Below are 13,782 nucleotides of genomic sequence, written 5' to 3'. Positions count from 1 at the left end.
ATGGCTTTGGAATGATGTTCAAAGCCCACATGAGCCAATTTTCTATTATGAAACAGTCTACCATGGAAAAGGTATGCTTTCTGTTCGGTTCCCAGTTGGTGCCCTTTCACACATTCACTATTTTTCATCAGTATTTGTGAGCCAAAACCAGGAGTGGAGCCTGAAGATCAAATTTATAATGGAAAGAAAAGTCTTCTTCGCATCTTCTGCATTTTAGATCCATTCCTGGTTGTGGCTTCCAAATACTGACCATGTGAAAGCAGCCTTGGGGAGGGGGTTACCTAGCTAACCTGATGATCAACAGAGTCGGAAATATTACAATAGTTTTATTAACAGAAAACATGTCCAGCAACAAACTCAAAAAAGTGAAAATGTACAAAAATAGTTTGGAATCTGTTTATTCTCTCATTTCGCCATCTTCTTCCTCCTCTTCCACACCACGTATATACAAGACATTGTTACATCTGCACAAACAAAATATGGGAAAAATGAAAATGATGCTCAATGAGGACTAAACAAATGGTATTAATACACTGCCAAAAAAATTAAAAAGCACATGGGAAACAATGTGAAACCCTCAATCATATCGCACATCTGTTTAACAGAAGAGAAGTATTCGGGAGATCAAAACTACAGCAAGGGAAAAGTGGAGGTGCTACTTATCACCAGTTTGACACTCATTTCCCAACATCTTTTGCAAAATGACGGCTGGAATCTGACTAGTTGCTATAGGTTCCCTTTAGATCTCTCTCTAGGGCCAAAATCAAGGTTTGTTGCAGTCCGAGAAAACACAGGAGTAGACGCAAAAAAAAAGTATAAAGAAAGACCGATGTTCCTCAGTGACACAAAAAGACTGATACCAAGCCTCCATCAATAACAGTCACAAATGATGAATGTGTGATTCTAGCCCATCTTGCAGGAGTATACTGAGTGACAACCATGCATGCACAGTGCACACTAGGGTTGTTGCGGGTATCGAAATTTCGAAACCCAATCGATACTGGGCTGCACTTCTGCGCAGTCTAGTATCTCTGAACATGAGCGCAGTCAGCGCACTGCTATCAGCGCACTCATGTTCTCAGCAGCATGGGGAGAAAGAAGCAGTCCTCCCTCCCCCTGTGCTGCTGCCACCAATGAGGAGAGAGGGGCGGAGGAGGGGAGGGCGCACTGCGCCACCAATGATAGGACTTTTCCTACACAGAGCAGCGCCCAGCGATGTCCCAGCACTTACCATTATTCCTGGGCACCGCTCCGTTCGCCCGCTGTGCCCCATTACTGTCTCCTCTCCTGCTCTACATGCTGATTACTATCGGAGCGATGGGGAGGAGACATCAGCTTCACTAGTGGGCGTTCTTCCCGCGCTGCGATTGGACAGCGCTACAGCCAGGGAGAAGGAATGCCCACTAGAGAAGCTGATGTCTCCTCCCCATCGCTCCGATAGTAATCAGCATGTAGAGCAGGAGAGGAGACAGTAATGGGGCACAGCGGGTGAACGGAGCGGCGCCCAGGAATAATGGTAAGTGCTGGGACATCGCTGGGCGCCGCTCTGTGTAGCCTAATACTTAGTCTACTTTTCCTGGGTCCAGACTAACACAATACAGGAGGTGGGTGCCAGCAGCAGAATCGCATTGCCGGCACCCTGCCCCTGACAGGGAGCTGCGATCAGCGGCAGTTAACCCATCAGGTGCGGCACCTGAGGGGTTAACTGCCGCTGATCTGCCAGTACCCGCCTCCTGTATTAAGGGGTAATTATCATTTGTGGCGCAGTGCACCACCCCCCCCCCCCCCCCTCATCCCATTAAAATCATTGGTGGCACAGTGCGCCGGCCCCTCTCAACCCCCCAGTATTAAAATCATTGGTGGCAGTGGCCACAGGGTCCTCTCCCCTCCCCCTCATTGGTGGTGCAGTGGCAGCTTCTGAACGGAGCCCCAGCTGTGTAAGCCTGGGGCTCTGATCGGTTACCATGGCAGCCAGGACGCTACTGAAGCCCTGGCTGCCATGGTAACATCCCTGATGCTGTGTGCACAAAGCACAGAGCAGCAGGGAGAGTGTGAGGTCTTATTCACCCTGATAGAGCTCTATCAGGGTGAATAGGACAAGGGATGAAAGATCCCAGGTTCTGGCCCCTAAGGGGGAAAATAGTTATTAAATAAAAAGTGTAAGAAAAAAAAGAAAAGGAAAAAAAAAAAACCCACCAAAATATTAAGTATGAATCACCGCCTTTTCCCCATTTCACATATAAAATGTATAAATAATAAACATATTACATATCGCCACGTCAGAAAAGTCCAAACTATTAAAATATAAAAAAAAAAAATCTATGTGGTGAACGCCCAAATAAAAACTGTGCGATTCGCCATTTTTTAAAATGCGGAATGCGCACGTGGCTTTTTTGGTTTATTTTTTTCCGCATGGTATTGAGTATCGCAATACTTTTTCATGGTATCGAAACCGAATCAAAAATTTGGTAATCGCAACAACTCTAGTGCACACTACTGCTCCATTTGCTCCCTAGGGGACTGAATTGCTCAGCTGTCTGTTCTGTCCCATAGAGACCGAATGGAGCGGCAGAGTGCACATGACTCCACTTCAGGGCCCCTACTCTAATGACCATGGAGGTCCCAGTGGTTTAACTCCGTCCCACTTATCACCTATCCTGATAAGCCGGATAGGTGATAAGCCCTTATATTGGGAAAACCCATTGGCCATTCTATACCATAATGTTGCCCAATAATGTTTTATACTATTTTATGTATAGAATTGCCAACCCCTTTTAAAGGGGTTTTTCAGGATTTAAAATGGCCACCAGCAATCAGTCCTAGAATGTAAATAGGACCAGTTGTGAGGGACCTTGCTTCATTACACTGCGCTCTAGTGCCTGCATTTAGTGCTGAGCGTTCCCGTCAGGCTGCTCAGCCAGGATTGGATATCTCAAATAGGATCACATGATTACTATGCATTATACAGAAGAAACTCTGCTCTACAATAGATAGGCAAAATGGTATTACTACAATATATGTTGTGATGGCTGAGCAGCGTGACAAAGAATGGGGAACAGGACTGTCATGGCTGAGAGGAACACTCAGCACTGAATGCAGGGTGCCCAAACGCAGCGTTAGCGGAGCGAGGCCCTGCACCCTCTACACAGCTCTAAAGCTGGACGCAGCCCATCCTATTCACATAGGACAGATTTCTGGTGGCCATTTTAATACATTTCAAAGAGAATGCCTTTAACCACCTCAGCCACCCTAGCTTAAACCCCCTTAATGACCAGGCCACTTTTTACACTTCTGCACTACACTACTTTCACCGTTTATTGCTCGGTCATGCAACTTACCACCCAAATGAATTTTACCTCCTTTTCTTGCTGCTGACATTTTCTTTTTTTGTTATTAATCGAAATGTAACGAAATTTTTGCAAAAAAAAAAAAAATGACATTTCACTTTGTCGTAATTTTTTTTAAAAAAAACGACATCCATATATTAATTTTTCTCTAAATTTATTGTTCTACATGTCTTTGATAAAAATAAAAAAAATTTGGGTAAAAGTTATAGCGTTTACAAACTATGGTACAAAAATGTGAATTTCCGCTTTTTGAAGCAGCTCTGACTTTCTGAGCACCTGTCATGTTTCCTGAGGTTCTACAATGGCCAGACAGTACAAACACCCCACAAATGACCCCATTTCGGAAAGTAGACACCCTAAGGTATTCGCTGATGGGCATAGTGAGTTCATAGAACTTTTTTTTGTCACAAGTTAGCGGAAAATTATGATATTTTTTTTTTCCTTACAAAGTCTCATATTCTACTAACTTGTGACAAAAAATAAAAAATTCTAGGAATTCGCCATGCCCCTCACGGAATACCTTGGGGTGTCTTCTTTCCAACATGGGGTCACTTGTGGGGTAGTTATACTGCCCTGGCAATTTAGGGGCCCTAATGTGTGGGAAGTATTTTGAAATCAAAATGTGTAAAAAATGACCGGTGAAATCCTAAAGGTGCTCTTTGGAATGTGGGCCCCTTTGCCCCCCCTAGGCTGCAAAAAAGTGTCACACATCTGGTATCGCCGTACTCAGAAGTTGGGCAATGTGTTTTGGGGTGTCATTTTACATATACCCATGCTGGGTGAGAGAAATATCTCGGCAAAAGACAACTTTTCCCATTTTTTTTTATACAAAGTTGGCATTTGACCGAGATATTTATCTCACCCAGCACGGGTATATGTAAAACACACCCCAAAACACATTGCCCAACTTCTCCTGAGTATGGAGATACCACATGTGTGACACTTTTGCAGCCTAGATGCGCAAAGGGGCCCAAATTCCTTTTATGAGGGCATTTTTAGACATTTGGATCCCAGACTTCTCACGGCCACTAAAATGCCAGGGCAGTATAAATACCCCACATGTGACCCCATTTTGGAAAGAAGACACCCCAAGGTATTCAATGAGGGGCATGGCGAGTTCATAGAAATTTATTTTTTTTGGCACAAGTTAGCGGAAATTGATTTTTTTTGTTTTTTTTCGCAGTCTCCCTTTCCGCTAACTTGGGACAAAAATTTAAATCTTTCATGGACTCAAAATGCCCCTCACGGAATACCTTGGGGTGTCTTCTTTCCGAAATGGGGTCACATGTGGGGTATTTATACTGCCCTGGCATTTTAGGGGCCCTAAAGCGTGAGAAGAAGTCTGGAATATAAATGTCAAAAAAATTTTACGCATTTGGATTCCGTGAGGGGTATGGGGAGTTCATGTGAGATTTTATTTTTTGACACAAGTTAGTGGAATATGAGACTTTGTAAGAAAAAAAAAAATTTCCGCTAACTTGTGCCAAAAAAAATGTCTGAATGGAGCCTTACAGGGGGGTGATCAGGGAGTCTATATGGGGTGATCACCCCCCTGTAAGGCTCCATTCAGACGTCCGTATGTGTTTTGCGGATCCGATCCATGTATCCGTAAAAAACATACGGACGTCTGAATGGAGCCTTACAAGGGGGTGATCAATGACAGGGGGGTGATCAATGACAGGGGGGTGATCAGGGAGTCTATATGGGGTGATCAGGGGTTAATAAATGACAGGGGGGGGGGGGAGTGTAGTGTAGTGGTGTTTGGTGCTACTTATTACTGAGCTGCCTGTGTCCTCTGGTGGTCGATCCAAGCAAAAGGGACCACCAGAGGACCAGGTAGCAGGTATACCAGACACCGTTACCAAAACAGCGTCTAATATGCCTGTTATGGGTAAAAAAATAAAATAAAAAAAATAATAAAAATCGCATCTACAGCCTGCCAGCGGACAATCGCCGCTGGCAGGGTGGAGATCCACTCGCTTACCTTCCGATCCCGTGAACGCGCGCCTGTGTGCGCGTTCACAGGAAATCTGGCGTCTCGCGAGATGACGCATATATGCGTGACTCTGCCTGCAGTTGCCGCCTCCGGAACGCGATCCTGCGTTAGGCGGTCCGGAGGCGGTTAAATGTAACCTGTCACCATGAAAAGGCTAAATATTCTGCGGGCTGTATGTTATAGAGCAGGAGGATCTGAGCAGATTGATAGAGTACAGTAGGAAAAGATTTAGTAAAACCTAATTTATTCATTTAAATTCCTGCTCATTCTGGGATTTAAACTCAACGAGGTGGTCCTAAAAGTGATTGACAGGCTTCCCTCTATGACTGTGTATACACAGATAGCTGTCAGTCACTGATAGGAACGTCTTCTTGGCTTCAAACCCCAGAAGGAGCAGAAATATAAATGAGTAAAATACAAGTTTTACTTAATCTTTTCCCATAAAGCTATATATCTGCTCAGCTCCTCCAGCTCTATAATATGCTGCCTGCAGCTCAAATACCATGTTCAATATGACAGGTTCACTTTAAGTAGTTTGGATAAAACTAACCTTACAATTCAGTGTCACAATCTGTAGTCTACATCAGCTGTGTGTTGGAGAACATATGGACTAATTCCTTACTACCTAGAATGGTGGAACCACTACAAGATGAGATACAGCTGTTCTATCTCCACCAGAAACACTGGGTATAAAATTCACCAATGTTCAATAATGCATGCAAAATGGCACTTACCTTATCAAAACTTCTCCGAGATGTCCAGACAATGCGCCATCAATATATTCTTCAGTGTTTGCGAGCTACAATGGAAAATAAGAAGGAAATCATTAGTTGTCTTTACATCAGGAACATGACCTAAAGACGGTAGGAAAACTACCGCCATACACTAAAGATTGGACAGCTGGAAAAGATGATTTATACAATACTCTGTCAACTATCAACACTATTTTGTGGCACAAACAAGCGTGACAGATATTTGTAGAAAATATAAAGAGGTTGGACCATCAGGGAAATAGAAGGCAAACCTCTAGATCAGGGGTACTCAACTAGTTTTATTAAAGGTCCACATACCTGGGTCTGCAGTCAGGTGAAGGTCCGAGCTGAACGCCAACAGTAAAGATGCCATGCGATCATGTGATCCATGCGCGTGGGGCGCTCTGAAGTTATAGTGGAGCGCCCCGGGTAAGTCCCAGAATTAGTAATGGCCACATTAGTGGCCAGTAAGAATAATGCCCCCAGTAAGAATAATGTCCCCATTAGTGCCCCCAGTAAGAGTAATGCCCCCATTAGTACCCCCCTTCTCTGCTTTTGCAAAAATAAAAATAAAAATTAGCATTCACCTGGCTGCGGTGAACATTTGCTGCTGACTGCAAGCTCAGGACCGGTGCTCCAACGTGATGACGTCTTGTAGGTCCTGTCCTGAGCTTCTAGTCAGCAGTGAGTGTTCTCCACAGCGTGAGCAAATGGAGATGGAGGTACCGTAATTTTATTTTATTTTTTTTACTAGCACAAGTAGCGGTGGAGGTAAAGGCTGTACTAATGGGCGTTCCATGATGGAAGAACACATTAGTAAGGGTACTTTCACACTTGCAGCAGGACGGATCCGACAGGCTGCTCACCCTGTCAGATCCATTTTGCCACTACTTCGCCGTGCCGCTGCTCTGTGCCCATCGACTATAATGGGGATGGGGGCAGAGCTACGGCGCAGCACGGTGAGAGGCCGCCAGACTAAAAGTACATGTCCGACTTTTTCGTCTAGCAGCTTCACGCCGTGCACTGCCATGCTGCACCGAAGCTCCACTCCCGCTATAGTCAATGGGGAGTGGCAGTCCGGCGAAATAGCGGCAGGACGGATCTGACAGGGTGAACAGCCTGTCGGATCCGTCCTGCCGCAAGTGTGAAAGTACCCTAACAGTCCTTACAGGAAAATTCTGGCACCGGCAAGGGAACTAAAATACCAGCCTTGCTGGTGAACTACTGGCCGGGTGGCAACCCAAGCCACAGAACAGACATATGATAGTTTTGTTCCGCATCCAATTACCATTATTGGGGGATTGGATGCGGACCCCTTAATTACAATGGGGCCACAAGAGATGCAGACAGCACACTGTGTGCTGTGCTGTCTGCATCTTTTTCCGCTCCATTGAAACTAAGGGGTCCGAATCCAATGCCCCAGATTACCTTTAATTTTAAAGAAGATGGCCCAGGAGAGATGGGAACACGACACTGACTGAAGTCCTTTCCTGCAGTCAGTGACGTGTTCCCGCCTCTCTGTAGCCCTCTCCACGCCCCCCTTCCTTCCCAAATGTGACATTTATTTCATTGGTGGCAGTGGTGATGTCCCTCCCCTCTCCAGCAGCACTTAAGTGTCCTTTGGAGCTTGAAGCTCCCTTACGTGCTGCCGCTGCTGCAGGGGAGGGGGGACCTGTGAGCGCACTGAGGGAGCAAGCTCCCTCCATGTGCAGGTGCCGGATGAAAGCGCTGGTGCCTGCATGTGGAGGGAGCCGTCTCTCACTGCGCCCCTAGGGGAGGAAGAAGTGCGCCGGTAAGCTCCTCCTCCTGCGAAAACCAGAGTGTGCAGGAGAGGAGGAGCGCTACATGTCTCACTGCGCTCAGCGCTCTGGGACAGGAGGAAGTGCGCCGGTAAGCTCCTCCTCCAGCACGGTACAGTGTGCAGGAGAAGGAGCGCTCTGAAGGATGGCCGGGGTCCGTATTTGGACCGCGGTCCGCCAGTTGAGTACCCCTGCTCTAGATTATGCTATCATCATCAGATAGGTGCATGCAACTCCTAAGTAGAGAACTGGCCCTCCGTGGTGCAGGTGCATGCAGCGTACAAGTGGCCACCTCTCCCTTTACCGCTATGTAACTACCGCAAATAGCTGAGCCAGCTATCAGGTGTTTTCTGAACTCCCATAGCAGTGAATGGAGGGTGGCCATGCATGGATGGTTACTCTGTTCACTTCAGGGCATCCGATTCTGGACACAGCAGTGGGTCCCAAGTGTTCTGACACCAAAGGCATATCCTAGCGATATACCATCAATGGGAATACCCCTTTAAAGTGAATCTGTCAGCTCAGGAACAAGCCAGGAGGTCATAAATATGAGGAATCCCTAGCTCATGCATTGTACTAGGTAGACTCCAGCAGAACACTCGGACAGATTCCCTTTAACTTATGGCATTGTTGTCCAAGATGACAGACTGTTGAGAAAACTGCCATTTGACGCCCTTAACCTCCTAACAGTCAAGTTAAAATGGGAAAAACCCTCCCAGAAATGTCACATTTTTATTGTAGATTTATAATGTGTGTCTGCAGTAAATCTTGTTGGCCCACAACTCAGGGGACACTATTGTATTTTTAACCCCTTAGTGACATTAATTTTAGCCTTAAAGAGGACCTTTCATCTGGAAAAACCATTGTGAACTAAAGTATGCTGACATATACAGCGGCGCCCAGGGATCTCACTGCACTTACTATTATCCCTGGGCGCTGCTCCGTTCTCCCGTTATGCCTCGGTATCTTCGCTCTGTAAGTTATAGTAGGCGGAGTCTGCCCTTGTTCTGCTGGGTGTCTCCTTCTCCTAGGCTGTGGCACTGGCCAATCGCAGCGCAGAGCTCACAGCCTGGGAGTTTTTTTTCTCCCAGGCTGTGCGCTGCGATTGGCCAGCGCTGCAGCCTAGGAGAAGGAGACACCCAGGAGAACAAGGGCAGACTCCGCCTACTATAACTTACAGAGCGAAGATACCGAGGCATAACGGGAGAACGGAGCAGCGCCCAGGGATAATAGTAAGTGCAGTGAGATCCCCGGGCGCCGCTCTCCATGTCAGCATACTTATATATGTTTTTCCAGGTGAAAGGTCCTCTTTAAGAACCAATATTTCCCCCCTTTGTGTTCTAACAGTCATAACCTTTAAATTTTTTCTTCTAAGTTGTTTTTTATTTTGCGGAATTAGGCCTCATGCACACGACCATTGTTGTGTCCCGTGTCCGTTGTTCCGTTTTCCGTGATTTTCTGCGGACCCATTGAGTTTCAATAGGTCCGTGGAAAACTCGGCTAATGCACCGTTTTTCATCCGCGTCCGTGTTTCCAGTCCGTCAAAAATATATGACCTGCCCTATTATTTTCACGGACACATTCAAGTCAATGGGTCCGTGAAAAAACACGGAGGCACACAAGATTGTCATCCGCGTCCATTTTTTTCCTATCATTTGCAAGGCAAACTTGACTTCGATTTTTTTTCACTTTCCTTCATGTCTGGTGATCCTCCAAAAATCAAGGAAGACACACGGAAACAAAAACGGATCACGGAACCCCGTTTTGCTGACCGTGAAAAAATACTGTTGTGTGCATGAGGCCTTAGATGTAGGTTTTTTTAGGAACCATTTTGGGGTATATATAGTGTATTACATAAGATTTTATTTTTGGGGGGGGGGGACAGCAATTTTTACATTATTTTGTGAAATTTATTTATGGCGTTCACTCTGTGGTAAGAATTTTATAATGTGGGTCAGTATAGTGATGATGTCACATTTCTATATATTTTTACTATTTTTCTCTCCTGCAGGCTGCTTTTTCTGGTAATATCTCTGGTTTGGTACTGTACGAAAGTTGACATTCCAAGCTTTCAGACAATACCAGAATGCCAGCAATCTGTTTAGTCTATGGGAAGATATCACTGTTAGAAATCAGGATGCAGTGAATACAGCTGAAAGTGAAAGTAAAAGCAGGTTTTACCTATGATTATTCCCGACTCAATTTCTAACAGTGATATCTCCTCTGATATCTCACACAGCTGGCACCCGGCCTCAATGACAGGGCGCGGCGATCCGCTCAACCGTATCAATTAATCCCTCAGGTGTAGCACTTGAAAGGTTAACTGGCGGGGTTCGGCATGATCGCCGTTCCTTCAATGAGGGCGGGTGCCAGCTGTGTGATACGGACGGCACCTGCTGCTTACATTTAGGGGTTCATTATATGCATTGGTGGTGCAGTGGGAACAGCTCCTCCCCTCCATTATCTTCTCACTGGTGGCAGCAGCCGCGTCACAGTGCGGAGGGAGGGACTTCCTTCTCCACTGTGCTGCTGATAACATGATGCGAGCTGAGGGCGACACGTGCCATGTTCTCCAATATTAGGATACGCAGTTGCGCAGCCTAGTATTGGAAAATAGAAAATCCCGGTATCGGCTCAATCCAGGTGTAACAGTATCGATTGGGTCTCAAAAGTTCGATACCCGGTGCTACCCTACCTGTAAGTTAAACCTGCTGCATGCTCAGATGTGCTCGTCTGCATAGAGTAATGCTCTTTGTCCCATCCTTATCTGTGTCCCCAACTGAGAAATAAGGCTTTTAATTTCATGCAAATTAGCCCCTTGTTGCAACAAGGGAGTTGCCGTTGCACCTCACTGTACCCGAGGCTCTGCTCATTACACACTGCCTGCAGACTCAGTGACAGGTTAAAAATAGTATCCACTTTTCTAGTAATGTAAAACATCGCAGATCTGGTATGTGTGAACATATCCAAAAAACTAAAACTAAAATAAACTGACCCCTTAAAAAACTCACTTTAAAAAGGACCTGACATCGCAGGCCACCTATCCCAAACTTCACAAGGTAAGTGCAAAAGAATAATTGAATGTAATCCTGTTACTAAAATAGAGGCCGAAAAATAATAAAGGGTGGTCCTTTGGGGGTACTGCAAAGGCGACCCCCAACAAAACTACTCGTAAATAGACAAGAGATGCGAAAAAAGGGGTAGTGACGTATTAAAACCTAACTTTTAATAGGATAGTTATAAATCCCAACTGGGAAATGGACCCCTACCTGACAAACAAAACACAGACAGAAAAACAGGGGACCTGGTGTGGCAGGTCACCCGATGGTCAAATTGGCGTACACGTCCCAGGGTGGAACGGGACGCGAGCTGTATGACCAGTAGGCGTAAACAAAATAACAATAATAATAAAGACCGTGGCATGTGCAGTGGTCTATAAACATGCCAAGAAGGCGAAAATAAGGGTAGGTCTTACCGGTGGTGGGCAAGAGGACCAACCAGTCCAATGCCCTAAGGGAGGTGTTCTCGCGTGTGGATGCGTCCCCCAGTGGTGGTCGCTTTGTGCAGGAGGGCCACAGGGAAGAAACTGTCCCTGGTGTTGCCCTACTTGGCCTAGAACTGCCCTAAAGTGCCTACTAATACGGGGTCCGATCCCCGCAAGGGGTGGCCCCGTCCGGAACCTAGCCCTAAAAACAATGACCCTAAATGGCCCTGTGAGGACAGGGGAGAGCGCCACCTATCCCAAACTTCACAAGGCAAGTGCAAAAGAATAATTGAATGTAATCCTGTTACTAAAATAGAGGCCGCCAGTGATTATAAGGACGGGATGGGCAATACAGTCCGTGAAAGGGCCATGTTTATACTGCGGGAACACCACGGGAGTAAAAAGAGGGGCATTGCGATCAAGTACTGCCTCTGGATTCTTCTCTAAATTTGGTTTTTTGACCTACTTCCCTACTTATATCTTTAGGTGTCTGTATTGTACCCCGACCAATGGGAACCACATGTGATGTTCACGACTGTCTCATGTATAGACCATCAGCGCCAATCTCCCTGTAACATTCCATTCTGTATTGATTTATCTTATGAAATTTTGTTTTTGTTGGGCCCTATACCTTTTTCCCGACACGACCCCCTGATGAACCCAGGCGGGGAAACGCGTTGGGGCTTAGTAGGGGCCAGCCAGGCTTAGGTATGAGGACGGGGAGACTCCACCTTTAGGGGTCACCCCCCGGCTGAGGACTTAGCAGGGCCACTTCAGGGCATCCGTTTCCCCTTCGCGGACCGTATTGCCCATTCCGTCCTTATAATCACTGGTGGCCTCTATTTTACTAACAGGATTACATTCAATTATTCTTTTGCACTTACCTTGTGAAGATTGGGATAGGTGGCCTGTGATGTCGGGTCCTTTTAAAGTGAGCTAATAAAAGCGAGTTTTAAGGGGTCAATTTATTAATACGTTTTTTTTTGCCGCTGTCCCATAGGGCATCAGTGATTACCTGATGGGTTCACGTTAAAGGGGTTGTCTCATGATACTTATGCTGTGTAAGTATCTTACCATTATACTCCATGTTACCATAATGCCTTCTGTTCCTACTTCTCCATGTTTTTATGAACTACTCATCTCTGGGGGACACAGCCACCACCGCAATGCATCAGTGGTGGCAGCGCTTGTGCAGTGAAAGGAAACAAAGCCAGCTCTTCTGGTGGTCAGGATACTTTCGCCATCCACCTGGTATGTCCTATGGACCTGCCGCAGCGCTTCGCCCAGGCTGCTATCGTTGTGCTGAGCCAACTGAGGTGGACATTGAATAATTAGCAGCCTTGGGAGGGAGGCCAGGAGGGAATGGCAGAGACCCAGGGCCAGTCATGTTAGCCGGGCCACCCCCAGAGCTCCACACTGCCACTCTGGAGACACGCAGAAAGACAACCCCTTTACGGCTACGTTCACACATGCATGGGGTGAAGAAGAAAAGTATCATAAGAGGACATCTCACCTGCATGTTCATATAGCCATCCACAGACACCAGGTAGCCCTTGTACTCCATCCCCCACTTCAGCTTCACCATCACTGGCTTACCAGTGAGGCCATTCAGAAAGGGTTTGGGGTTTAATGGCAAACTCTAGGAAGGAAGCATGGAGACAATGACTACAGGCAACACATAGCACAATGGTGACCCCTGCCTCAGCCCATTGTGCGCCGCTCCTATTTCCCTCCACTGGTGCTGCACGTGTGCCACACGCTGCCTCCATCCCAGGTAGCAAAGGCCTATACCACCCGCCCCAAATACCCACCATGATGCCAGGGGAAGCGCCGCCGATCTACAGACCAACCGCGCGTACGGTACAAAAAAATTTCTCCTCGGAGCGCTCGGTTGAACACGCCGCCGGAGTTAGCAGGAAATGGCTGACGGAAGAGTAAATGTGACCGTAAGCGTGGAGGCGTCTAGGAAGCTGCGCCCTCTGGTGTTCGGAGGTTTAACAACAAGGACGTGATGTTCTAAATGCTTCACACATCGCCCCCTGCTGATATTACTACCGTACTGCAGCAAGACATTAGCGCATGGAAATACTCGTTTTGGCACTACATACCAAAATATCACACCTCCTTATTAAAACATGTAAAGAGGGATAACACCAGCGACGCACATAAGCATTTATTTCTTTTTTCTTTTTACTTTAACCCCTCCACCCACAAAGGTTTTCATTTTTCACAGGATTTCCTACAGGGTAAAACTGACCCGTTACCTTCATTCTCCAGGTCAGTGTGATTACAGTGATAACACATTCATATAGTTATTTTAGGCTTTTAATAATGCAAAAAAAAAAAAAAAAAAAACTAAAACTTAATTTTGTTGTCATCTCCATATTCTGAACCCTATCAATTT

General features: G+C 46.3%; 1 protein-coding gene across 1 annotated transcript; it reads right to left on the bottom strand.

Moving 5' to 3' along the window:
* Positions 1-382: 382 nt before the first annotated feature.
* On the bottom strand, positions 383-13,332 carry SNRPF (small nuclear ribonucleoprotein polypeptide F). Its single transcript, XM_040409034.1, has 4 exons — positions 13,190-13,332; positions 12,892-13,017; positions 6,078-6,142; positions 383-464 (listed from the first exon to the last, which is right to left on the bottom strand). Exons 1-4 carry the CDS (start codon positions 13,190-13,192, stop codon positions 398-400), a joined length of 261 nt encoding a protein of 86 aa, XP_040264968.1. The 5' UTR covers positions 13,193-13,332; the 3' UTR covers positions 383-397.
* Positions 13,333-13,782: the final 450 nt, after the last annotated feature.

This window comes from Bufo bufo, chromosome 1, assembly GCF_905171765.1.
Source record: "Bufo bufo chromosome 1, aBufBuf1.1, whole genome shotgun sequence".
In the NCBI taxonomy this organism is placed as follows: Eukaryota; Metazoa; Chordata; class Amphibia; order Anura; family Bufonidae; genus Bufo; species Bufo bufo.
This window is presented reverse-complemented; position numbering and strand designations above follow the sequence as displayed.

Bases quoted from the DNA above. Each gene is read 5' to 3' on its own strand.
- SNRPF (XM_040409034.1), bottom strand. The intron at 6,143-12,891 runs GTGAGATGTCCT...TTTCCATTGTAG, and splicing joins ATGGCTATATGAACATGCAG to CTCGCAAACACTGAAGAATA. The intron at 465-6,077 runs GTAAGTGCCATT...TTGTTTGTGCAG, and splicing joins CTCGGAGAAGTTTTGATAAG to ATGTAACAATGTCTTGTATA.